Genomic DNA, 26946 nt, shown 5'->3' with positions numbered 1-26946 from the left:
GTTCAAATATTCACTGAACATAGGGTGCATGGTTTGTAATCATCAGGGATATTGAAGAAATATTTTGATAATCCTGAGAGCTTGGGAGGATTATATTTTTCCACCCACTTTGAAGTTAGGTGTGGCCAAGTGACTTATTTTGCCAATAAAATGTGCTAAATTCAGAGCAGGAGCTTAAAGAGTCCGTACGAAATTGTCCTCTCTCTTGCCATGGCAACAGCGACAAGTTGAATCATGGAGCTATCATGAGCCTGAGAACTGGAATAAGAAGTGCAACAGAGATTCCAGCAAACCTACCAGAGACAGGTGTCTCGAAGAGAAATGAGCCAGTGAGATTTTGGGATTGTCGTTATGACTCCCTAGTCTAGCCTAACGTCGGGTTTGCTATCAAGAAGGCCCACAGTGGCTGATGACAATGAAGTTGAGACTGGAGGGTGGAAAGATGAAAATGCGTGTTATGGCATGGAAAACCACTTGGTAAAACGGCTGTTTGGTCTTATTTAGATAGCTGATTCGTTATTTAATAATCTTTCACCTCTGGGCGCCTGGGTGGCTCAGTCGTTAAGCGTCAGACTTCGGCTCTGGTCATGATCTCACAGTTTGTGAGTTCAGGTCCCACATCGGGTGAGCATAAGCCCCACTTTGGGTGAGTTTGTGCCCTGCTTTGGGTGAATACAAGCCCCAGCTGAGCCCCACTTCTCTCTCTCTTTCTCTCTCTCTCTCTCTGCCCCCCCCTCTCTTTTGCCCCCCCCCCCCCCCCCCCCCCCAAAAATCTTCCACTTCCAAGGCTGGAAAACAGAATGTTCACAATGTTCACAATTGTTTACTGTTGGTAGCACTTGGCAAGATCTACAAAAAAAGAGGTGATCTCACCAACAAAATTGGCTTATTTATTTATTTAAAGTTTATTTATTTTGAGAGAGGGAGAGAAAGAATCCCAAATAGGTTCTGTGCTGTTAGCACAGAGCCTGACGTGGGGCTCAATCTCAGGAATCGTGAGATCATGACCTGAGCTGAGACCATGAGGCAGACGCTTAACTGACGGAACCACACAGGCACCCCCAAATTGGCCCATTTATAAGCAGGATTAAGGAAATGGAGTCCAGAAATTTAGGAGTGTGCAGCATTGAAAGAAGTAATTTTTTAAAAAATCTCATCTGGTAAGAGCTTTTGGTTTTGTGTATCATACACAAAATGAAGTGAATCTTGAGCAAAAAGTTAAAGATATGGTTTTCACAGTAATTTCACCACATTAGAGTATCTCAGAAGAAAGTTTGAGTGAAGGGCGAGATCCCCAGTAAATTCTTTTAACTCAGGGAAAAGAATAAAAAGGGAGCTTTCCCATTAAAGACTGATAAATATACAAATAGAGTATTAGAGTGTGTGTGTGTATGTGTTTGTGTGTGTGTGTGTGTGTGTGTGTGCATGGATGTGTGAAAAAGAGAGGAAAAATGAAAATTGAAAAAAAAAGAAGGAAAAAGCAATCTAAGAAGTATATCGGAAAAGAACTGTGGGCATGGTCACTGGCCATGGAGTGGATGTAAACATAAGAAGATAGCTAAGTTTACTAGGGAATTAACTGCCAAAAGAGCCACCAGCCTGGATTAAAAGAGGCTGTGACAATTAGAGACTTAAAATAACCACTGTCACCTAAATGTCCACAGACATGAAAGATACTTAAAAACTCTTCGGCTTCCAGGAAGAGCATAGTCTCAGGTTCACTTCAGATATGTCCAAGGAAGATAATGGAAAAAGATAATGGGATCTCCCATAAGATGGAACCAGGGGCTGTGGGGGACAAAGGACAAGGAACAGAACTAGGGAGGTCCCTAATCAAGGAACACAAACTTGGACAGGCACCCTTCAAAATGTCTGTTTGGTGGGATTGCTAAATTGTGATGCTCTTTCCAAATGAAGATGTTGACTGTGCTGATCCTGTTCCTAATCCATCACTGTGCACGATGTGGGAGGAGACTAGATAATTTGATTTTTTAGTTTGTTTCCAGATCCAGATCAAGAACAAATGAACCTGATATTGAGATGATTGTCCATCACCCAGAGATCATCACTGAGCTTGATGATTTAGGGTGATCTCCCCTTGTGGGGAGGAGTGAGTGTGCTTCCAGCATGGCAAGGAGGGTACATGGAATATTTAATGTCCAGTAGGACAGATTATAGTGGACACATTGCATTGTTCACCAGGTACTTGGATTCTCTTCTTCCTGAACCCTGGTACGATTGCACTTCCCTGCCCACTTAAAATGGGGCGTGGTCTTGAGACCTAGCATAAATGCTAAATGTCACTTTTAATTGCCAATGCAAGACACTGCAGCACATTCTTCCCCCATTGCATTGATGACAGAAATACACGTTAAGATGCAGCCCCATATGCCTGGATCCTTAATGACTGATGAACAGTTGCTCTCTGCCAACCCGTGTTGGACACATAGCATGAGTGAGAAATAAATTTTTTGTTGAGATCTTGGAGTTGTTTCTTACCACAGCGTAATCTAGTCCATCTTGATTGACACACATCGTTTCATGCTAGAAATAGAAATTTCATTCGGAATCAAAGGTGTATCTTCTTTCTCAAACCCTTGATGAAACACAAGATTCAACCTTTTGGCTTCCTCTGTTTGATTATATGCAAAACTAACTAAATAGACTAAAAATTTATTAAGGAACAGCTATCTTCCAGATACTGAGCCTAGAGCTTGATTTCTATGATTTGACTTAATTCTCACAATAACTCTAAAAAGGTGGGTATAATTATATTCACTTTGCAGATGAGAAGGATCAGAGTGAAAGCAGCATTCCAAGATCTCACAGTCAGCAAATGTCTGGGGGTATATTTCAATTCAGATCTATCTGTCCTGAAAGATGTCACTCTGTGGTGTGCGTTTCGTTCTTTCATTTTTGATACTGCTTCAAAGACAGAGTGAAAATGTTAAGAAACCTGAATTGAATTATGGCTTGTCCAGTAATATGAAATGCAAATTTTCATAATTTGCAGTTTAGTCCATAAACCAAGATAATATTCTTAACCTCTAGGAGTAGAATATTCATTCAATTAACCTATACTAGTTTTAGTCTCTGAATGAGGTACTACGACAAGTACGTTGGATCCATTTAGATTTTCACGGGTGAAATGGGTCAGCACAGATTAAATCTCATTCATCTGCTTGGGCTCTTGACTAATGGCACTTGTTGGTGAGACAGATTGGTGTGGTACATGAGGCAGCACTGTTTGATGGAAATACAAAGGCCAGTGTTCTCTTCCTCATCCTGCCACTAAATCATCGTGTGACTCTGGGTATGACACCTTCTCTCTTTCAGTCACTTAAAGTAAAAGCCAAATTTGTGAACCTGCCATAGAAGTGCCTCCATGGTCTGGTTTCTGCTAATGTCTTTTGCCATATGTCATATGTTTCTCCCCTTCACTCTTTGATTTCAGCCATGCATCTTCTTTCTGTGGGGTCTAAGTACTTACTATTAATTTATCATTAACTAACTTGGAACAATCTTCTTTTCACATCTTTACCTGGCTAACTCTGTCTCATCCTTCAGTTCTTAGCTCAAATGCCTCTTCTTTGGTGACATTCTCTAGGAAAGCTAAACTAAATCAGCTGTCTCTATTACAGATCTTATACACCTTTTACACCTTTACGCTCTTCCTTCAGAACACTATCACATTTTATTATTATATATTGCTATCTGGGATTATTATTATTTTCTATAAATTAAAAAAAATAATTTTTTTTTTGAGAAAAGGAAGAGAGAGAAAGAGAGAGCACGAGTCGGGGAGGGACAGAGTGAGAGGGAGACACAGAATCCGAAGTAGGCTCCAGGCTCTGAGTTGTCAGCACAGAGCCCGACGCGGGGCTCGAACTCACGAACCGTGAGATCATGACCTGAGTCGAAGCTGGACCCTCAGCTGACTGAGCCACCCAGGCGCCCCTATCTGGGTTTATTATTAATACTGCCCCCCCCACCCCCCGCACCACCAAAATCTAGGATTGGTGTGATAATATTTGCTTTGACTCAGCACTGTTTTCTCTGTATTGAGAACAATGCCTGCTGCATAGAAGATCTCAATTACATTTGTTGAATGAATGAAATTAATGTGTAAAATGAGAGGGCTGGGCAAGGAGATCATCTAATCTTTTAGTATTCACATTCATTGGCTTGCCAGACTTAGTCTGCAATTTGCCTAGGAATGACACAGAACAAATTTAAGCAGCCCATGTGACTCATACCTCCTTTCTACCAGACTCAGTAGCAAATACTACAGCTTGTGTGCAAAGAAAGCATCAAAATTATTTGTACACATGCTGTTCTCTGGAGAAAAAGCAATTGCTATATTCAAGGGAGGTATAAACCAGAAATAAAGTCAACTAGTTTTTCCAGGCACCCAACTTCCTTGAAATACAGTATTTTGGAGTGACCATCACACATATTTTTTTTAAAAAAAATCTATGAAAAATCCACTAATGCACTGGGGCATGAATACACAGTAGCAAATAATTCAAGATATATAGCAATGTGCAGCCAAGTATCTCAAATTAGAATTGAGCTCATTGAAGGTAAAATTAGATGCTAACATATTTAAAAAGTCCAAACACAATTCTCTCTCCTTCTTCTTGTCCAGAGTCATGGAAACAGCCACTCCATGAACTGAAATAAGTTCCAAGCTAAGAGATAACTGCCATGCTATTATATAAAGTCTTTAGATCACTACGTTTTCACTAACACTGAAAACTAAAATTAGAAGAGTATTTCTCCTCAGTTCTTGCTTCTTAAACCTATCTTAACAATTCCTTGAAATAGTCCCATATAATATGATTCGTGGTTAACCCTCCAGCCCCACCATATACTTTCCTAGCCTCAGACTCTCCAAAAGATGCATAAATTCATTTCAGTTTCTAGAAGGCACCAACTCTCTCTTGCCTTTTGGCATTCCTAGTCCTAGACCCTCCTACTAAAATACCTCCTCATCCACTTCTTTGCCTTAATAATTCCTACCCATTTTTTCAACTTCACAGAAAGTCATTTTGAGGAAATCTTCCCTAACCTCTCTCTCCTCTTTATTTATTTTATTATTTTTTTAAACACTTATTTATTTATTTATTTTTTTAACGTTTATTTTATTTTTGAGACAGAGAGAGACAGAGCATGAACGGGGGAAGGTCAGAGAGAGGGAGACACAGCATCTGAAACAGGCTCCAGGCTCTGAGCTGTCAGCACAGAGCCTGACGCGGGGCTCGAACTCACGGACCACGAGATCATGACCTGAGCCGAAGTCGGCCGCTTAACCGACTGAGCCACCCAGGCGCCCCAACACTTATTTATTTTTTTATTTTTTATTTTTTATTTTTTAACGTTTTTATTTTTGAGACAGAGAGAGAGCATGAACGGGGGAGGGTCAGAGAGAGGGAGACACAGAATCTGAAACAGGCTCCAGGCTCTGAGCTGTCAGCACAGAGCCCAACGCGGGGCTTGAACTCACGGACCACGAGATCATGACCTGAGCCGAAGTCGGCCGCTTAACCAACTGAGCCACCCAGGCGCCCCAACACTTATTTATTTTTAAGAGACAGAGAGAGACAGAGTGTGAGTGGGGGAGGGACAGAGAGAGAGGGAGACACAGAATCCGAAGCAGGCTCCAGGCTCTGAGCTGTCAGCACAGAGTCTGACATGGGGCTCAAACCCACTAACCGTGAGATCATAACCTGAGTTGAAGTCAGACGCTCAACTGATTGTGCCACCCAGGTGCCCCATCCTCTCCTCTTTAGACTAAGAGCCCCTTCTGTGTTCTTCTCTAGCACCTTGAGGGTTCCTTCTCTATCCCTTAGCACACTCTATTATAATTGTCTCCTTAGGTTCTCCAGAGATTATCTTATCTACATTGTATCCTCCCACCCAGCACAGAGTGGGTATTTAATAATTGCTTGTTACATGAAGGAACAAAGTCTGTAAACAAGTCTAAATTCTTCCCAGACAGCTTCAGAGTCCTTCTGGAAGCACCTAATTGTTTTCTGAGGTTCTTCTGCAATGAGAAATGCACTACCTATAGAGTCTACCTACCTGTCTAGAAATGAAATGAAATGAAATAAAATTAAATACTTTGTGGGGTTTGGGTCTAAAGATAATGTAAATAAAGGAAACCCACAGGTATAAAACCCTCAATTTAACTTACTTTTTATTTCTTGCTAAATAAATAATCATAAGAAATGAATATTAGCTTTTGACTAACTTGACTTTCCCTCCAACACATCCTCGAAGAACAGAAATAAACTGAGGTCAAGAAACAGAAGGGCTAAGGAAAGAAGTCCAGATGAAAGTATCAATACACAGGTTTACGATTTTCTGAAAAATCAGCAATTATTGGATATTGGATATGATCAACCCTGTGTTTATCTTTTGGGACTGAAGTTCAATGTCTTTTATAAAATTTGTTTTCTTGGTACTATTCCTTCAACCTTTATGGAAAGTATAGTTAGCCTCTGATCTTTGTGACGTTCCTAAAATTAATCGCTGACACCCTGCCCAGGGCCGCCCCTGTGTGGATGGAATCAAGTTCAGTGTCCTCCAGGGATCAGAGGAGACAACCGAGGAAACCTGGGCACAGGGGTTTCTTTTATTTCCTGTGACTAAAAAACACAAGGCCCCAAAGCCTTGCATTACCAGGTAGAGTCCAGAGCTGCAAATCAACTGAAAAGGAGGGGGCAGAATACGCATTTCTTCCTACCTCTGACAAAGGGAACCCAGGGGCCGAAAGAACAAAGAAACCTTGCTAACTTAATTCTTCTAATTTTCATTCTAACGTTATGAAAGGGGAGTCGTCTTTGACACATGGAAGGACGGATCTTTGTTTTGAACTCCTTTCCTTCTCGTTGCTTACAGAAGGCACCTAATAAGTAGACTCTCTCATCCGAAATGTAGGAAAAAGGAAGCCAGTCCCCAGGAAACAGCTTTCCCCACCAGTGAAGGACTTGGCCAATGAAGACAAATAAAATAGACGGCTCCTTAGTGCTGTCTCTCAGGGTGGGGGTGGGGGAATGCAAACCACTTCTACATGTGGGCTTCATAAAAACTTTGATCTGTAAGCAATGTGCTATCAAAAGTACAGAGTAACCACAAGAATTATTTTGTGTGATCTCTGCACCAAGGATTTGGGGCCTGCAAAGTACAGGAGGCATGTTTTTTTGCACTGGCCATTTTAGTATTCATGTCTCCTGTACTGCTTTCTAATAAGTTAAGAATGAAACGGGAGACTGCGTGCAGGAGTGAGAAATGCAGGAAGAGCAGAACTGTAAAATAAAAATGAACGAAAGTGCCTCTCAACCTCCCGTCCGTTATTAACAATCAAGAGGACAACAATGCCAAGTTTACTGTTACTACTTAACATTTTGCACTGACAAAGGGACTTTATAGTCATTTTTGCCCGTTATTTCTCGATACTTTTTTAAGAGAGACCACGGAGGTCTGTCACCATTCTCAACATTAATTATATAATGCTATATTAAATGATTTTTCCGAAGGGGAGGATAAAAACGCAATCTGTGCCAGCATGTTCCCAAAAAACAGTCCTTTCAGCGAGAATAATTGTTCCCTTTGCTGTTCAGGTAGACCAGACCGCTGACTGGCTGATGGTTGGATTTTGTTTTCTTTATGTTCTGTAGATCCACTCTCTCACTTTTACTCACCCCTCCTCCATTCAACTTATTATTTGTGCACCCCTTCAACTGTGATTCTAAAACGTAACATAACAGGGTGAGAAAAGAGAGAGAGGATGACTGCCTTTCCTCTTAATTCTTCTTTGTTATATAATTCATGTAAGCCGTATGGCTCCCACAGCGGTGGTCATGCTCCTGTCTGTGGAATGGCATCTTTCTCAAAGGAGCGTATTTGGGAGACAGGCTGAGAAATGTGTGCTCGAGCCAAGTGGGCGAAGGAGTCTTAAGATTCAGAGGCTTTGGCTAACCTCGAGTTTGCTAGTTAAGCTTGTTAGTTTGTTTGTATGGAGACAGCCATTTAATAAATAAGCAGACCCCAAACCAGGCACCGTCTCCTAGCCTTAATTGTCATCCTGGTCCCCCTGCCAGAAGCTTCAGCAGTTCATCTGGGTCAAAAGAATGTCAGTGGGCAGCTTTGAAATCCATAATGCTTCATTGGATTTGGGGAGAATGTGGATTTTTGGTTTTTTTACTCCAGTGAGAAACATTTCTTCCTTTATTGTTAGATGGCCCAAATAGTGTGGAAATCTTTCAGTGACCTGACTTATTTATTAGTCAAATAAGATGCCTGAATTAAAAAATACAGACCAACAGCAGAAATCATCCAGGTAAGCTGTCTATATCTCTCCAACCAACCTGAAAAATATGCCCTCACTTGGGGCCATGTGGTCACAGCCCAACAGGTAATAAACTCTATTTTTTAAAGTACAGGTTCCAGTGAAATGAAGAGTGTAAGTGGAGTAGACATTATTTCAGAACTAGGAGTGTGCCTGACTGTAGAAAAAAGGTTCAAGGTCTTGGAGTATGCTCCCGTTATAAGACGTCTATACATTAATGTCTTTGTTTCCTTCCACATCAAACCTGGTGAATGGAGTCAACAGATAGATACCCATTTATCTTTACTTCTTGGTCTGTGGATTGCCACATCCAACATATGAAAACCATGGAAGACGGGCTCCTGACTCGGGGGCAGCGGGTCCGAGTGTTGTATCTGTGGCAGTGCAATTTGTCTCTCCTCTGCATGGAGAGCCTGAGTTGACCGATACCTCTAGGGTACAAAACTATACACAATCCTTGTGCTAATATTGGTAGTGATGTTACAATACTAGTCATGATACCTGCAATTTGTGGAGCTCACACAATGTCAGATGACTTATAAACACTTTATTTTAAAAATACTCAAATGGTGCTGACAAGAATGAAGAAGCCATGAATTGGGATATTTACATGCCTCGCTCAAGATCATAGACATGGGTTTGAATCAGGTCTGACAGATTCAAGTTCATGCCTTCTTACCAGTTCCTTCTAAGTAAAAAGCTAAATCAGGCAACGTGAAAGCTTTGAGTAGGGTGACCTTATGTTTCAATGTATACCTATTGTCCCATCAGTAGGTCCCCATTTCATGCTCTAAAGTGTCCCAGTTTGGAGAATAAATTGGATGACCACCCTGTCTCCGAACAAGGTTTAAAATGAATGTAAGACTTTTCTTAGGTATTACTCATGATGCTTTAGTGAATCTTTTTGCCTTTAATGAAGGGCTTCAAACCAATAACAAATTGGACCTTGCCTGGTGTGTCTGGGAAAACAGACGGATTTGTGAACGAGTGTCACTTATTACTTGTGATATCCTTTTGCCTCTATCTCCGTCTGTCATCGCTCTTCAAAAATCTTTGTCTTTCCTTCTTCTCTCCTCCCCCTAGTATCCGTGTCTTATGCTGCCTAGACTTCCTCTATTGATCAAGTGTCAGACAATTGATTCTTTGGTTTTACTTTAAAAATACCGGTCGGTCACTCGTTGTTAACAGTACTTTTGTCAAAAAGAGAATAAAAACCATTTGAAGACATCTCTAACTTCTTTTTCTTTCTTCCTTCTCCTTAAGCTTGCGGCTATTATCCCCTCACTTCTTTACTATCACCGTGGTGGATAGGCGTCCAGGGAGCTTCCGCGTTGTGCTCGCGGACGCTACTGTAGTTTCGCTGGGATAAGCCAGCTCCGAAATGTATTATTTCAAGCACCACCTCACATGTCTGTGCTCCTCTTCTGCTCTTATGGGCAAACTGTTGTCCTGTTTCTATTCTTTTAAAGGGCTTTAGTAAGAGGAAAGGAACTGATTTAAAAAAAAAAAAAAACAAGCTGATAAAATATATAACTGCTTCAAAGACACAACGCTGTAAGAAAATCTAACTTTTTCTTTTGGCGGTTTTAAATGTATGGCTTTGATTTATGGATCAAAATTACTCATTTATTATTTTATCTATACAGCTCTGGGCAATTTTGACAGTTAAAATTTAGTTTTATTGACCAGTGCAGCCACTGTGCCCACGAGGGGCCTGGTGCACACAGCCTGCTGCACTCAAGAAATGATGATTTTTGATTCCATGACTGAGTCAGATTGGGAATCATAACCAATATAACAATAAGTTCCAAATCTCAGTGCCCAAGGCAAGAGGTTTGCTGTAAAACACAATCACCCTGTAAGGAGGGGAGGAAGAGAATCTTGGGCCGAAGTCTGCGAGCACAATTTAATGCAGCTGGGACAGGCCCTGGGTATCTGTCCACCCAAACCGTGGAGCAACAGAAGGGAGTGCTTCTCTAAGACCCAGTTCCACAGACTAAAGATTAACGAGCAGAAATGCTTAAAAGGCAAAATGCATGTTAGTTACATAGAAATGAACTAAACAACCATCAGGATATGAGAAAATTTAGTGCTATTCACCAACCTTTCACTTTTCAAGAAACCATAAAAAAAAAAAAAGGTTAAAAAAGAAAAGAAAAGAAAAAAGAACGGAAGAATTTCTTTTGGAACATCTCAGTTACTACCCCCTCTCTGTCACAGAAACACAAACTCGTGCAGTGGTTTTAGGCCAGTTTAATTTAGGCCTATTCCACGACCAAATTGGCCACCTCTGCAATGTTAATTTAGTCTTTTACTCTAAATCCCCTGGGATACATAAACAGACCTCCAAAGGGTAACAAATCAATAAAATGTCTAATTTGATTAACCACGTTTTCGCATCCATCAGGACAGCTCTGCGCGGAAATAAATAGGTGGGTAAATGAATAAAGAAGGGCACTCACTTGTGAGTATTTTCCATGTCTTCTTGTCATCATCATAGTACTGGACCAAATTGCTGGGGAGCCGGTCCGGCCCGGGAGGCAACCCTCCAACCAGTAACAGCATTTTCTTGTTAGAGCGAATTCTTCACCCAAAACAAAAGAGGAGATGGAGAACCACATTATTGTAGAGCCTCTTTAGTGGCAACGAAATCATAACCATCAAAAGAATGTTCCTTGCTTGCAGATTTCTATTTCATTTTTTCCTGTTTCTTTTCCCATTCATGTTTCAACAATTTTTTTTTTTGAACCAAGCAGAAAAATGATCAGAAGAGCAGCATATCCCCATACTCATGGAATAATAAGCTCCCTTTATGCAATTTGTTAGAGGTTCATTCTAGAACGACCTTTTTCTTATATTATCCCTTTAAATCATCACTCTTTACAGCTGAGTACACATGAAATGCTCTGGAGTTGTACTAAGGTTAAGCATTAAAGTTGCATGTCAAAAATCGTATTAGTCAAAATCATTATTATAAGCCATTCTCCACTCAAAGAACCTTGAAAAAATTAAGGTTATGCAGAGAGTTTGTGAGCCAACTCTTTAATCACCCAGGGAACTTCCAATACCAGTTTGGTACAATTAGTAGCACGGGGCTAACTGGGGTAGGTTAACGGGTATCGAGGAGACATTTTGTTTATTTAATTTAGCTGAGACTTCTGCCTTCATCTCCTTCCCAGCGCCCCCTCCCTCCCCAGCCTCCCCCCGCCCCCCACCCCATCCCTGGGCACCACTGGCGACACAGCAGCACCAATTGGTAAAAATGAGACTGTGAGGTTGTTTTGAGCCTCCCCAGAGTGGAGCCCTGCCAATGCTTGCCACTGATCCAGCGGCATGAACCTGCTCGACTGTGCAAAGTCACTCTAATTCCCTCCCTCTGTTTTTCTACCTTCTCCCCCAGGGGGCAACCACTGAAAGGAGTGACTACCCACCCATCAAGAGCTGGCAATTCGCTGCTATTAACCGTGACTGTGATTCCCAGTCTGCCTGGCAGTTCCTGAGAACAGGCCTGCAACGTCTCATATGCAGTAAAAGCTATAAGATGCACCCTGGCCGGCACACTCGACCTGATGGATGTGCGATCCTCAGGAAGGGTAATGGATTGAGCACACTTGCGATTGGAGCAGGGAGGGGAGGCCCAGACCCCCACAAGGGGCCTGCTGATTTAACGGTCGCTTTACATATAATTGAACTTTTCATTTACCTGAAAGGCTGAAGGTGGTGGTGGCAGAAAGGGAACAACCATGACTGAAGGAAAACGTCAATAAATATGAGAGGGTTCCCCTTAAATATGATCACAACCCGCGGTGGTGGCTCTGAATCTATTATTACATATTCAGCCTGTCGTTCTGATTCAAGGACGCTTGGCAAAGTACGCCCTTGTGGAGAAGCACTGTTTGTTGGTTAAGAACCTAACATTCGGAGAGTTAACTTAATACAGTTAATGACATTTCCATGTGAAGGAAGGGAACAAGAGAATTCCTTTAATGAAACTCTGGTGCCATTGAATGCATTGTATATGCCTCAGTAGAAAAAAATACCTTCTGGAGAAACTCCTATCGGGGAATCGTGGATAGTAAGTATAGCCATACTTACAGAAGAATGCATACTGTGATAGCAGCTTGCAATATTAATTTTGTCACAAACAAAGAAAACCCCTCACTTCTTTGAATTCACAGTACTTTGAAACTGTACCCATATGCCTTATAGACTGTAGTTGTGAAACAAAAACAGAATATGATAGCAAAGAGCTCCATACTTTGAGGATTTCAGTGATCGGGGTGGTTGGTAAGAGGGGTTATGGGAACTCAGTGCAGTAAGTACCTTTCTTTTATTTTGAAATGAGAACATACATGACTGATGTGCTATATAATCTCTTAAATGCATGGTTACAGAACTATTATAAGAGGATTTTATTATTGTAGTTTTTGGGTCCAAATAATCAGCCAGCCTGTGAGTATAAGAGGAATCAAGATGAGAGCAGATACTCTTTTTTAGGTTGCTATCAGTTACCACGTGTCGACATTGCTGTTCAACTGGAAGGCACCATTCTGTGGTTTTCACGATGTGACACGCCTACCTGCTGCCAGACCTCTGGTGGTGGCAGATAGACCACTATCTACGGTTAGATGTAAGAGGAAAGGACTCAGTGAGGTGGTAGTGTGACCAAAGCAATATAATTAAATTTCCGTTATGATATTTAAATAAAGGTACTCCTTTTAAAATGTGTTTCACGAATGACACATGGAGATAAATGAATGGCTTACACTCATTTGTAAGGTTGTTTCATTAATTGATAAAGCCCGCCTCCCTGGACCAATCCACATTGGTGATTTTCAACAGCGATTTAGATGGACCATCTCTGCAGACGAGGAGGGGATCTAGAGTCTTTGTTCTCTCTGCCTAAAGAGACGCTTGCTGCCATCTGTCCCCCGAGAACTGGCCTGAGACTACCGATCCTAAGCCACTGAATAGCTGGCAAATGACAACAACCCTCACCCCCGCCAACGATGACACGATTCAAAGCTAGCACAGCAGCAGCGACGGCCTCCACAGAAACTAAGACGAATCTCTAAATCAGCCAGCCTCCGCAGGGAATGTGACCAGGAATTCCTCGGAAGGAAAGGAAATCCCACCTACCCTCAGCGGCTGTGTGTTTCCTGTGAAGGCGAAGTGTTTGAAGTTCATCATGCGCAGCCTTCTTAGTGAGTGAAGACACATTTTAAATCCCGAATCACTACATTCATATCATCATCTATTTCACTTATTTTGGCATTGCGCTTGGAGCATCTTGTTTCTAAAGCTTGTCGTCACTCACTTCTCCAAACCAGTATCGATATTATTTAAGTCTAAACAAAGTTTAAAACTCTACCTGGTGAGGGTGAATCACACAGAAGCCAAAAATAGGATAAAGCGTGTGAGAAGTAACCGAGTGCAGAAGAAGGAACACATAGACTAACAAAACACGTTGGAGTGGTTCCTCACCATTTTCTCCATTGACTGTCAAAACAGCCTTACGTCCCAGATAGAGCTCCATTTTACAGGGAGGTGAGAAAGTTCCCACAGTCAAAGCATACACTGTGTTGAGACCTAGGCCTTCATATGCTACCACGCCTGTGATCTTTTTACAATTCAAATTTGGTTTTTTTTTAATTTTTATTTTACCATAACTTCTGACTAAGACCCAGATGACCTGGATTCTAGGGCTAATTTTGCCATTCGACAGAGTAACTTTGTATAAATGACTTGGCTTTTTGGAGCCTCTGGTTTCTCATAATAGATGAATAGTATCTGACTTGCCTCTTGAAGGGATTGCCATGAGGATTATCCAAAATGAAGTGAAAAGTTCTACGTAAACTCTAAGGGAAGTGATTATTGATCTGTAGATATTGGCAACACAACGTGGGCTTCATTTCAACATACCAAGCCCGATTAAATAGTTAAAAAAGAAAAATAATATTTTTCTCTGATATTCTTGTTGAGCTCATGTATATAAATACAAGCTAATGAAGAGGACTTCACTACCCAGCTGTTATCTTATGTGTTCTTAGAAAATTATCACTTTAATTACATTGGATATCTTTTGAGCCTTGTTATGAGAAAATATACATTTGGACAGTACATAAAACTGAACCTTTCTGGATCCAAATAAAGGACCCTAATAGAGATCACTCTACATTTCTTATTTCATAAGAATAAAACAAATGAGACAAACCATCACATATTTTACTTTGATTTAAATGCAATGTCAACTATTCAATTACTCCTAGAAAGTAATACACGTGAATAATTCCTGTGGAAAAGCTTCCATTCTTTTTACAATGTGCAATTATAATAGTGACAATGACAATAATGACAGATAATAATGCATGTGTATTGGATATTGAAACCTCTGATTATCATGCTATTTATTTGATGTGTGTGAACTTCAATTTGAAAACACCATGATAAAAAAGATACCTTGTGAACCAGAGAAGTAAAATTAGGAGAATCTGAATTAACTTGCTGAAGGGGGTTTCAATTACTCTTTTCTAAATAATTCCAACCTTACAGGTTTCATTTTAGATTAGCAAAATCTACAAATGTAGCCCTTTTGCAGTGATTAGAGTTCCTTCATATGGCTACCTGTATACCTGTTAGAAGCCCTTTATATAGGGAACCAATTTAGCCAAAATTAATATGTTCTCTTCAAATTTGTTAATATTTTTAAAATACATGTACTCCTTTTTACTCTTCAACTTGACACCACCTAGATCAAACTAATGTGTTTAAAAGACATGGAATTAGAGACAAAGAGCTTAGTATGTCATGATTAATATTATTTCGATGCCTTTGATTTGGGCTCCTAGATTCTTGCATAGAAAAATATAAGGTTAAAAAGGCAATGGAATTTGAAGGTCCCCTTTGTTCCATCTCAGTAATTGCCCAACATTTACCATGTGTCATATTTGTGTGTGTGTGTGTGTGTGTGTGTGTGTGTGTGAGTGTGTGTGTGTATACGCATGTGCTCGCGCGCATATGTAGTTTGGTTACGGGGATGAATGATTGAAGGATGACCTAAAACCTCCTGGTGTAAACAAATTTTTCATCATACTGGTGCTGTAAGTACAGTAAAGTGTCATTTATTTATATTTCAGTGATTTGGAACTTTAATTATTGGGAAACAGGCCAGATAAAGTTTACCTTTCCATGATACATGAAAAAAGTTTTCATGAACTAAATTGCAAGAAGAATTTTAACCTGTTTAACAACTCAGGAGGTCTGCTGGCATTTTAGAGCTACCTATGTCCATTTAGACCAAATTCATTTTACAGACTACAAATCTTTCTCATTTATGTGGTAAAGAAAATATTCTATAATCTTCTAAGACTCATTAAATGAGGGAGTTAGAAGACAACTTTGAAGTAATCTAGTTCAGTGATCCCCAAGCCTGGTGAGTCACCAGAATCATCTGAGGGAATTATAAGATTTAGATTCTTGATATGGATTCTCCAGGCTCCACTCCCAGAGATGATGATTCAATTGGGATGAGGCCTTAAAAATCAGTAATGTTTCACAGTCTTCCAATTGATTTAACTAATGTAGAGCCAGATTTGAGGTCACTGATTTGGTCCTGCTCTCTACCTAAAGTAGAAATCTTTTCAGTAGTATTTTTTTTTTGTAGGTAATTATTCTTATCAATTATGCGATTTATTTTATTGTTTACAAAATTTTAATGTTTATTTTTGAAAGAGAGAGAGAGAGAGAAAGAGAGAGAGAGAGAGAGAGACAGCGAGTGGGGGAGGGGCAGAGAGAGAGGGAGACACAGGATCTGAAGCAGGCTCTGGGATTTGAACCCTCAGTACAGAGCCGGATGCGGGGCTGGAACTCATTAACCTGTGAGATCATGACCTGAGCTGAAGGCAGATGCTCAGCCGACTGAGCCAGGAGCCTCTCAATTACGCAATTTATAACAAAATGGACCTTAGTTTTTCAAAACTGCTTTATTGTGGAAAGATGGCAGACAGTTGTGTTAAATATCTGTTTTTCTCCTTATGCTGAGCTGAAAATCTACCCAAGTCTTTTAGAGAAAAAAGAGCAAGCACTTGTGTCTGTTCTGGCAGGCTTCAAATATTGCAAGATAGTTGCCATAGGTCTTTTCTTTTCCGTGTTAAAAATCCTCCTTTCTTTCTGAGAAAGTTTCCGTTTTCCCTAGCATCACACTCACCTCCTTAAAATATCTCTGCACCATCATTGTCCCCTTTGAAATATGTGATCAGAATTGTATACAATATAACAAATGTGGTATGTGATATGATGTATACATATGCATATATATAAAAATACATGCTATAAGGTTTTCTAAAATTACAGTAGTCTTTTAGCAGCCACAGTGCAGTGGTGGATTCCTGTTAAGCTTCCAGAGGATTACAAATATAAAAATTTTTTTAAAACCAAGAGTTTTCGGGGCGCCTGGGTGGCTCAGTCGGTTGAGCGGCCGACTACGGCTCAGGTCACGATCTCGCGGTCCGTGAGTTCGAGCCCCGCGTCGGGCTCTGTGCTGACAGCTCAGAGCCTGGAGCCTGCTTCCGATTCTGTGTCTCCCTCTCTCTCTGCCCCTCCCCTGTTCATGCTCTGTCTCTCTCTGTCTCAAAAACGTTAAAAAAAATTTTTTTTAAATAAAATAAAATAAAACCAAGAGTTTTCAAGTCAGGTTTTTCCTATCCTATATTTCTTCTAGTTAAATATTTTAAACATCAACATGTGATTATTTTTTAATGTTTTTGTATCTTCTACTGATTTAGGTATTTTGTTTCAATTCACTTATTTTTTTTAATTAAAAAATGTTTATTTATTTTTGAGACAGAGAGAGAGAGAGAGAGAGAGAGAGAGAGAGAGAACATGAGTGGGGGAAGGGCAGAGAGAGAGGGAGACACCAAACTTGAAGTGGAGTCCAAACCTGGAGCTGTCAGCACAGGACCCCACGTGGGGCTCGAACTCACTAACTATGAAACCATGACCTGAGCTGAAGTCAGATGTTTAACCAACTGAGCCACCCACGCATCCTTGTTTCAATTCCCTTATTACTTAGCAGTTATTAATTGAGTTTGTACTATGTTCCAGGTACCATTCTAAACACTAGAGCTAATGATGGGAATAAGAGGTATAAATTCCTTGTTCCTCATGGCACTTACTTCCATCCTAGAGGGAACATCTATTGAAAATATCATGGTTCTTGAAGTAGAGAGCCTGGTTGTTAAGGGCATAAGCCTTACAACTTGGGCGAGACCCCTGGTTTCAGTTCTTTCAAGAAGAGTGACCTTGGGCTGTTTTCCCCTTTTAACCTTATTTATAAAAGAGTGATAACAACAGACGTGAGGCATAGTTTTTTTTTTTTTTTCAGGAATAAATTAAACAATATATGCACAACATTTATAAAGTGCTAGATAAATTCTATCATTACCATCCTCCTCTTCTTCCTCATCACCATCATCATCAGTATTAGCTATTTCTTTGTGTAACTTGCAGATTTGACAAGGTAGTGTGGCCTATGTCCCCATCCAAGTTTTATTACTTAAAAATAATAGTGTTGTATTTCTTTTGTTCAGGTGTTTTAATTATCGTAACTTGTTCACAATACTAACTCATTGGGGTTTTACTCTGGAGTTCCTCATATATAGCCTTTAGGAGTATATAGTTTTTTTTTTTTTTTTTTTTTTTTTGAAACAGAGATTTGATGGAAAAACTAGGCAGTTATGAAGTAGCAAAGTAAACTGGGATAGATGATCATCTTCCCATCCTCTTAAGGCCAACTTAGTTTTAATTTAAGAGTCAGTCACACATGAATTTAAATTCTCTTTCTACCACTTCATAGGTTCATACCCTTGGGTAATTTCAATCTCTTTACACCTCAGTTGCTTCATCTGTAAAGTGGGGGTGCTGTGAGGGTTAAGTGTAATGGGAAAATAAATGGTTGTGAATAAAATCACCTTCTAGAGCCAGTCCCTTTAACAAATGAAAAGTACTTTGTGCTGCTGATGCCTTGAAATAAGTGTCTCTGCATAGTGAAGGAAGAGAAAAACTGATACCTCTAACATAATCCAGTAGGGAGAGGCTGGAGAAGATTGGAAGAAGTTATGACTCATTCCCATTACTTTCCAATTTCAATGGACTTTACTAAACCTATGATGGCTTGGTATTTTCTACTAGCAGGGAGAAAGGACAATTTCGCATCTGGTGGTACAGCAGGGATGTATAGTGGTGGGTCTGGAAGGCAGGAAAAGCCAGAATGAGGCAAGCCCCCAGGGATTCACAGAAGTGACGATGGTTTTGGGTTTCCACCGGCCATGAGATTGGTGGGGTTTCCAACAATTTTACCAGATCTGGGAAGCCACCAGCTGACATTTGGTTCACATGTGGAAAATATTTATGTCGTTCCCATGGTAATCAATTGATTAATGATAACAATTATTATTATGCATAATTATTAACTTTACAAATCACTCATGTGAAAATCAATCATTGGCATTTGACTTTTTCTTATATTGCTTAGAAGCCTTTCAGAAACCATAGGTTGTGCTGTTTATAAATAGCCAGAATCTTTACTGCATAAGCAAGTTTCACAAAAATATAAAACCACTGGGCTTCCTACAGTGGTGTGGATCCAGATCTCATTAACAAATTCAACCTGCTCACCCTTTGGTCTGCCATCTCTCTTTGTTAAAGATGTCACCAAGCCCTATCAAAGTCACCAGTTAAAAATTTTTTTTTTGATGTTTATTTATTTTTGAGGGAGAGAGAGAGAGAGAGAGAGAGAGAGAGAGAGAATCTGAAGCAGGCTCCAGGCTCTGAGCTGTGAGCACAGAGCCCCTGGCAGGGCTTGAACCCATGAACTGTGAGATCATGACCTGAGCCAAGGGCGATGCTTAACCAACTGAGCCACCCAGGCGCACCTCAAGTTACCAAGTTTTATGATAATCGTGACCCTTCTGCCATTTTCTTGCTATAGTCGATCTTTTGCCAAGTCCTATAGATTCTAGAGCCGTAAAGTTTCTTCGGCCTGTGTCTTCATCCCAGTCAGACCACTGTTAGTCTGATTCAGCTGGGTCGGCTTTCTCCCGAGCTGATGTAGCAGTGGTGTCTCTCCTTTCTGCACTCCCATTGTATCTCCCCTCAAATTTGAATAAATTTGTCAAATTAATTTCACCAAAGCCTGATGTTAGCTATCAACCACTTCAGTCTTCTTTTGAAAAACTATCAAACAATTCCCCATTACCTATCATCTACAGGGGGCACATTTCCCCCACATTGTAACTTCCCTTTTCTCTCTCACAGGTAAATGCCTTCCCTGAGATTCTTTTCAGGGATAAAAGAGTTTCTGAGTTAAGGTCTGAAAAAAACTTGAAAGAGGAATTTCAGCTGGAAATTGCTTAGACCATGGGGAAAAGTAAGCAGAGGAAGATCCGGAGTGATTGGCCAGGAGGAGACTTTGAAAATCAGCTAGCCTTCCCTAAACTTCCAGCTAGAACGGTCCCCAAAAGTCCCCAGAGGACAGCTGCTACCCTTTTCTTAAATTTTTCCAGAGAAGTAAACTCCCTTGAGAATTTGTTCCAGCTGATTTGCTGTTGTATTTAGGTTTCTTTATCATAGCTGTTCTTGGTAATTACACAGCAGCTTTCATCGGAAGAGCCTTTAAATAGACCTGATAATGCCTCTCTGAGGTAGGTAAACACAAAGTATCATTATCCCCATTTAACAGACGAAAGAATAGAGGAAAAAGGGCTTGGGCATCTTTTCCAGTGCCTCGGGAGGGGTTTTATTTCCTCTATTTCACAGAGGAAGTGTCTCTAGGGTTTTCTCACACCACCCTTCTGTGATTCTCAGGGTCAAGTGTAATTGAAAATGCCTTAGCTTCCCATCTTCTGACATTGGTGCTGCCCCTCTTCCTACCACTGTGAGTCTGGCTGCATGATGACAGGGGACTGGTCAGTTGTACACATTATTCAGTTTTTCTAAGATGGAAGTAACTTTAAGATTTGCTTGATCATATCATAAAGACAATTCATGCTTGCTGAGAAAAATTCTGTCTATATTTATAAGCAAAAAGGACTTAGTATCTAATAGGTGGTCAATAAATACTTCTTGTGTGAATGAGAAAATGATAAATTAAAGAATGAATGGGTGAAAAGTCACTGGTAATCCCACCTTTGAGATACATATCATTACAGATTCTTTATCATCTTTTTTCCCCCTCTCATCTGTTTTAACTTCCAGTCAGTGAGTGGTGAGGACATGAGAAGGCAAAAGGGGATGAGGAAAAGTCATGTTTCTGAACTATAAGGTGGGAGAGTCAGAGAGTAATACTTTGGGGGGCAGTCTTATTAACAAACACCCAGATCTAACCTGCCACCATTACTCTGCATTGCCCCAAACCCTTTTGTTTTTTATGCCTACTTGCACATGTCCAAATAATCAGTCTTACCGTTACCACACATCCATGAGTGTTAGTGGATACCTCTTTCTCTTTGTTCTTTGAGATTATTATTGTCTCATAGAAGGGGAGCTACCCCGATAGAGAAATGTTACCAAATTTCAGTTATTAGCACAATATTGAACCTTCATATTTGCTATCTTCACACACTGATATTATTTAATATTTTATTTAAAACTGCTCACTAAAAAAAAGAAAAACAAAAAACAAAAAACAAAAAACATAAAACTGCTCACTTAAAAAAATGTTTAATACCATTCTACTCTAACGTTCCCAGGGCTGGTTGCTCCCAGAGTCACCTGGGAAAGCTTTTACAAAGTATCAAGAACGGGGGCAACCTCTCAGAGATTCTGGTTTAACAACCCAGGGTGGGACCCAGCACTGGTTTTTGTCTGTTTGTTTTTTAAAGCTTTCTGTGGGATTCAATTGCACGGGTAATACTGAGAATTACTGCTCTAAGTAATTGTATTTATGAATTATGGGCTTCATGGGTTAATTGTTTATTTCTAATACATGCTCAAATGTAGTAATACCTCAAAAATAAATAAACATTTAAAAATTTTTAGAAACGGGGGCACCTGGGTGGCTCAGTCGGTTAAGCATCCGACTTCGGCTCAGGTCATGACCTCACGGTTCGTGGGTTCGAGCCCCGCGTCGGGCTCTGTGCTGACAGCTTAGGGCCTGGAGCCTGCTTCAGATTCTGTGTCTCCCTCTCTCACTGTCCCTCTCCTGCTCATGCTCTGTGTGTGTGTCTCTCTCAAAAATAAATACACATTAAAAAAAATTGAAACGCAGTATTACCTAACTTGCTACGAGAAATTTAGAAAGGGCTTTTTGTGTACCGTCTGAAATTGCCTCACGTCCTCCCAGTGGTAGGTCATCATAGTTGAGGACACGCTATAATGAATGGAAGAAACCGGGACTTTAAAATTTGAATCTCTAAACATTGGGTTACATTCCACCCCTGCCAATAGTTACGTGTTTGGCCGTGAGAAGATCGACCTCTTTGCCGACTACGGCTTTGCACTTCGCCATCCCAGATGACCACCTTCACGCTCCTCACCTCAGCCCCTGTAGCTCGCCAGGGTCTCCCCCAATTCTTCCCTGGCACGTACGAATTCCGGGTGAGTTGGGAATGTGACCATGTCTTCCTGTGTGTGGACGGGGTAGTTTGCTCGTGCCTTTGCCTCTTTCCTCTGGAACCCAACCTGTAGACTGGTTAATGGTGGTAGAGGTAGACAAAAAGCGTTCATCTGAACCCATGAAATGCAGGCCTCCCCGGGGCTTAGCTCATAAGCCTGAAGGGCCAGAACAGGGCCATGTTTACGCTGTACAGAGCACTTCACACTCCATCCTTGGTCCTTTGCTTCACGAGGGACCGTGGCTTCTGGCCAACTTGACACCCGCTGCATGCCCTGCCCTGCTCCTTCCACACCTCCCAGATTAAAGCTTCCTTTAGCAACTAGAAGCAGCTGAATATCTTCTTTGCTTGATTACCTATATAATCCCTAATTCTAATACCTAGTACTTAGTGCCTTTCTTCTGAAGAGCATAAATTGCAATGGAAATGGCATCTCATTAATCCTCCTCGCATCCCTGTGAGGAAGTTGAGTGGCAAGTATTACCTCCTAGACTAATCCTCGTGCCTGCGCGTGGGACACCGGGTCTCACTGCTCACTAGCACAGATGCTTGCTACCGAACGAGCTGGCAGGGACAACCAACGTTTGTGTGATAGGAGAAAGCTCTTCTCCTTGTTCAAAGGAGAAGTGGTTCTATGCAGCCTGTCACAGAGGAGCCATTCGAGCCCTGTGTAGCTCGGTGACAGGGGGAGATAGAGCATTACTCACGCTAGTGATGGACTCATAAGTAATGCCTGCTCTTAAACTCCTAATAAAGCTCAATTTTTAGACTCTGCTGCCTCCTGAGAACCAGTCTCATTATTGAGACTTCTCTTTCTTTCTTTCTCTCTCCAGCCCATCTGGCCCGCTTTTTGAAGAGATAAAGTGACTTCCTGACCTGAGGAAACTGGTACCTGCTTGCTGCCCAAGAAGAAGTGCAGAAAGACACAAGGACACTGTTGAAAATTCACGTTCAGGATATAACAGACCTGGCTACAATTCCTTGTCTCTGAGAGTCTGGCACGCAATGGTCAAAACAAATAGATTAACAAAATCAGCATTCCGAAGGAATCAGCTTTCCAGTGATGCTGAGGGGGACCATGGCTAGATCCTACCTCATGATCTAGAGCCTGATTTTATCCATTACTCTAACTCCAGGGAGAGATTTCTCTTGGGGAAGCTAGGAAGCTTGTTCTGAGGAACTGGAGCCAGCCTCCCGCCAAGTGGGCTGTTTCCAGTTGGAGAGTCACTGCAGGAGTGGCCATACAGGAAGACAGTGAGAAAAGTTAGTTAGGAACCGAATATATTACTCCAGGCTTCTCTTGGAATATTCATGGCAACACATAGGTGTCCATCTTCAATTCAAGAAAAGGGAGTTTCGGCTGATACCTTCTAAATGGGCCCAGAATTTGAGTTTAGGGGAAGCATAATTCTATGAGACCATCCTGGGGTTAAGACAAATGAAGACGGTTGCCCTTACTTTTGGGTAGACACATAGCAAGGGACTGAGGCAGGCCCGGGGTGTGTGTGTGTGTGTGTGTGTGTGTGTGTCCTGTGGAGACAATGAGGTGTGGCTTGTGGGATCCAGCTTAGGGACACCCTGCTGCTGTGGGTAAAATAGGAATCTCTTATCCTCCTCCTCTTTTCCTCTCCCTCCCTGTGGGGAGCCAGTTCTTTCTGTTCTTTGCTGCTTCACCAACCCTGGAGGGCCTAATGCTAAAGTAAACCCTAGCTCCAGGGCTCTGTGAGGCTGAGAGACTCTCCAGCGTTCCCCCTGCCAAGGGCATCTGTGTGGAAGGCTCACAGACCCTCCCAGTCGGCCAATGCATGACACTGCCCTCTTCAGTTATCAGATTTTCGCCAGGCGGAAACAAATTATCTTGGGAAAATTGACCACATTCTCTAAAACTGAATTGTGAACACTGTACTGTGTGGCTTGAATTATTCTGAAAATTCTCTGGTGCAGTAGGTACCCCAGTCTCATCATGAGGACATAAATCCCTTAGAGTCTGGTAATTCCAATAACTTTCTCTATCACTCATTTCCCCTCTCCTCATGTTAGTTTACCAGAGTACTTTGAATTTTGCAACACATTTCCCTCAGACGTATCTTTCAGTAAATTACTGTTCGCATTTTCTCCCTTCTTCTATGATAGATATGTAGCAAATTGGAAAACAGAAGCAATTTTTTGTTTAGTCTTAGGATTTTCGAAGTGTGGTCCAAAAACCACCAGTAGCAAAACCACCTGGGATGTTGCTAAATATGTAGGTTCCTGGGTCCACATTCCTGATCAGTTCATGAAGAATCTCTGAGGTAGGGCTAGGGAAGATATATTTATTTAAAAATCTCTATTGGTGATTCTTAAGAGAACCACTGACTCACACAAGACTTTCTGAGGTCGAGGAAAGAGGATATTTTTCTCTTATAAAGGCTTTGTATTGCTGGAAGAGCTATTAATATATTGCTGACTTGGATCACTGCTCAATTGCCTATATAACTTTGCCGTACAGACTTAGTTGAAAAGTAACAATTCAGTTAGCTTCCCTAACCTGTTTTCAGATGCCTGTATCCTATCACTGGCTCTTGTTATAAACCGAATTGTTTCTGCCAAATTTATATGTTGAAGGTCTAACCCCCAATGTGACAGTACTTGAAGACAGGGTCTTTGGGAGGTAATTAAGGTTAAATGAGGTCATAAGGATAGGGCACTAATCCGATAGGACTGATGTCCTTATAAGAAGAGGAAGAGACACCAGAAATCTCTGTCCCACTCTCTCTGCGGGTACACCCACAGAAAAGGCCATGTGAGAACATGGTGAGAAGGCTGCTGTCGGTAAACCAGGAAGAGAGGCATCACCAGAAACCAATCCTCCCGGCAACTTGACCTCGGACTTCCAGCCTTACAGAACTATGAGAAAACAAAGTCCTGTTATTAAGCCACCCAGTCTGTGTGGCAGCTCAACCAGGCTAATACAGACTTCCTTACAACCGTCCAACCAACAGGACCACAGGGCAGAAGAGACCAATGAGGCTCACACTCACTTTTGGGAACTAAGCCTTGAGAAGGGGCCTTCTATGGTCAAACTTGCACAACTACCTCGAGAAAGGATTTTTCTAATTTCACCACAAAATAACTATACCTTATAGCAGCCTACCAGCTACACTCTATATGGAGAATTTGGAATATGGGGAGGCAGGCTCCTTATCTAGTCCTGTTTGGTGCCCAAGCACCATACATACGCAGTAAATGTTAATGGATAACAATGTTCCAGTAGAGGAAGGGCAGCTAGTAGGGATAATAACAGATACGGCTAATGGAGAGAAGTGATTCGTATAAGCTTTTGTGGCAGACTCTAATTAGTGCCTATAAAGCCATAGACACGAATTTCTTTGTGCTTTCAGAAATTCTAAATGCTTCTTATGCTCTGAGACTCTATAGTTTCCTTGCCATAAAAAAGGTGAAACATTTTCCAGAAAAATCTTTCAGAGTTGAGAATTATTCTTTCTAGGTCAAAAAGACTGCTGTTTTCTGGAACTCGGGCTCTCGGTTTGACTAGGCTGATGGAAGGCTTGAGGGGCTCCTGTCTGTACAGGGGGTGCTTCTTCCCTGGAATAGAGTTTTACTTAGACTACCTGCTGCTGGTTTAGTTTGCTGTGTCCTAAGTCTGGAGAAATCACAAGCCTTGAGTTCATGGGAGTGCATTACAGCGATGTTGACATATTTCCATTTTGCTTCATCTGCTTTTGTCTCTTCCCAAATGTTTACTCTCAGAATGTCTGAGTGACAGCTGAAGTTTGTTAGGCTTCTAAGGATACTGAAGTGACTGCCTAGAATGAGTACCTTCTCTCCGTGAGTAAGACCTCCACAGACGGAAGAAGATGCCTGCCTTCTAAACACACACACGAGTGACCGATTTGAAGAGGTTACCTGCTTTCTTGGGATCTGTTGGCAGTGCATACTAAAAACGGTAAAGTTATCATATTTTCTGAAAACACTTTGTCCCCTTGACTATCCAGCTAAAGAAATCCACGTTAAAATTCCTACCACTTTGCACCCAGATCTGTGATGGCCTGGAGTCTTCTTTGTTATGTAATGGAGACACAAACCTTTACAGAAAGCAAAAATTTGATTGCTGAAACAGATTCATAATCAAAATAGAAACCGTCCACCCAGAAGCATAAACACTCAGTTTAGGAAACAATGTGCTGAACATACTTCCGTATCCACACGCTCAAAGCAACAGTTAGTGCAGTAACATACCTAACCTACTGAGAGTAGTAAACGTAATTTCTTGTCAAGAGTACCAGGTATTTTTTGTCCCCGAGGAAAACTGCCAGGAGACTGTAGCAAAGGAAGATGGAAGAGGACAAGTTACTCTCATGCTGAATTTAGCTTTTCCACGTCAGAAACTGCCTCGGTGATGTGTGTAGTGAAGCCCTCAGCTGAAACCCAGCCATGACTGAAAATTCTGGGCTGTACTAGTTCCTGCCGATCCCCAGAAGGGACACTTTTGCCTCCCCTTCCAATGGAGAGCACTTGTTTTGCAGTTTTGTTTTCTTTTTACATATGTCTTCTTCTTCTGCAGTGGCTCTTCTGCATTAGCATTGTCTTGGCAACCAAAAAATTTCACTTCATGTCATTGTCTCGGCAACCAAAGAGTTTCCCACGTTTCCCTAAAATAGCTATTGTGTAAACAGAGTTTGAATAAAAATGTCTTATGTACCTCTAAGAAAATTTAAATAAATAAATAAAGTACGTAACAGTTTTTGAACACATTTTTGCTTCACCAAGTCCAAACTATCGGTTGAGAAATACAATGCCTAAGTAAATATAAAGCCAAAATCATCACACGAAGAAGAAAACAAACAACAAAGTCAACCGCAGATATTTTCTCCTGTCGTACCCAACACCAGGAGTTTTAGTAATAGACATATGTGTCATACCAGCTTATCTTGAGAGTTTTCCACTGTACGTCAGGTCAGCATGCATTTTCTTTGCATTCTC

The 26946-nt window shown here is 41.2% G+C and overlaps 1 protein-coding gene across 1 annotated transcript in view; it reads right to left on the bottom strand.

The window, feature by feature from the left end:
- Positions 1-26946, bottom strand: part of KLHL14 (kelch like family member 14) — a 103133-nt gene that overhangs the window by 63539 nt on the left and 12648 nt on the right. Inside the window, exon 2 of the mRNA XM_049620238.1 lies at positions 10816-10937. Coding sequence (XP_049476195.1) covers positions 10816-10937 — 122 coding nt within the window. The remainder of the gene's footprint in view (positions 1-10815; positions 10938-26946) is intronic.

This window comes from Panthera uncia (assembly GCF_023721935.1).
Source record: "Panthera uncia isolate 11264 chromosome D3 unlocalized genomic scaffold, Puncia_PCG_1.0 HiC_scaffold_8, whole genome shotgun sequence".
NCBI lineage: Eukaryota > Metazoa > Chordata > Mammalia > Carnivora > Felidae > Panthera > Panthera uncia.
The sequence above is the reverse complement of the archived record's forward strand: the minus strand, read 5'-3'. Positions and strand labels throughout refer to the sequence as shown.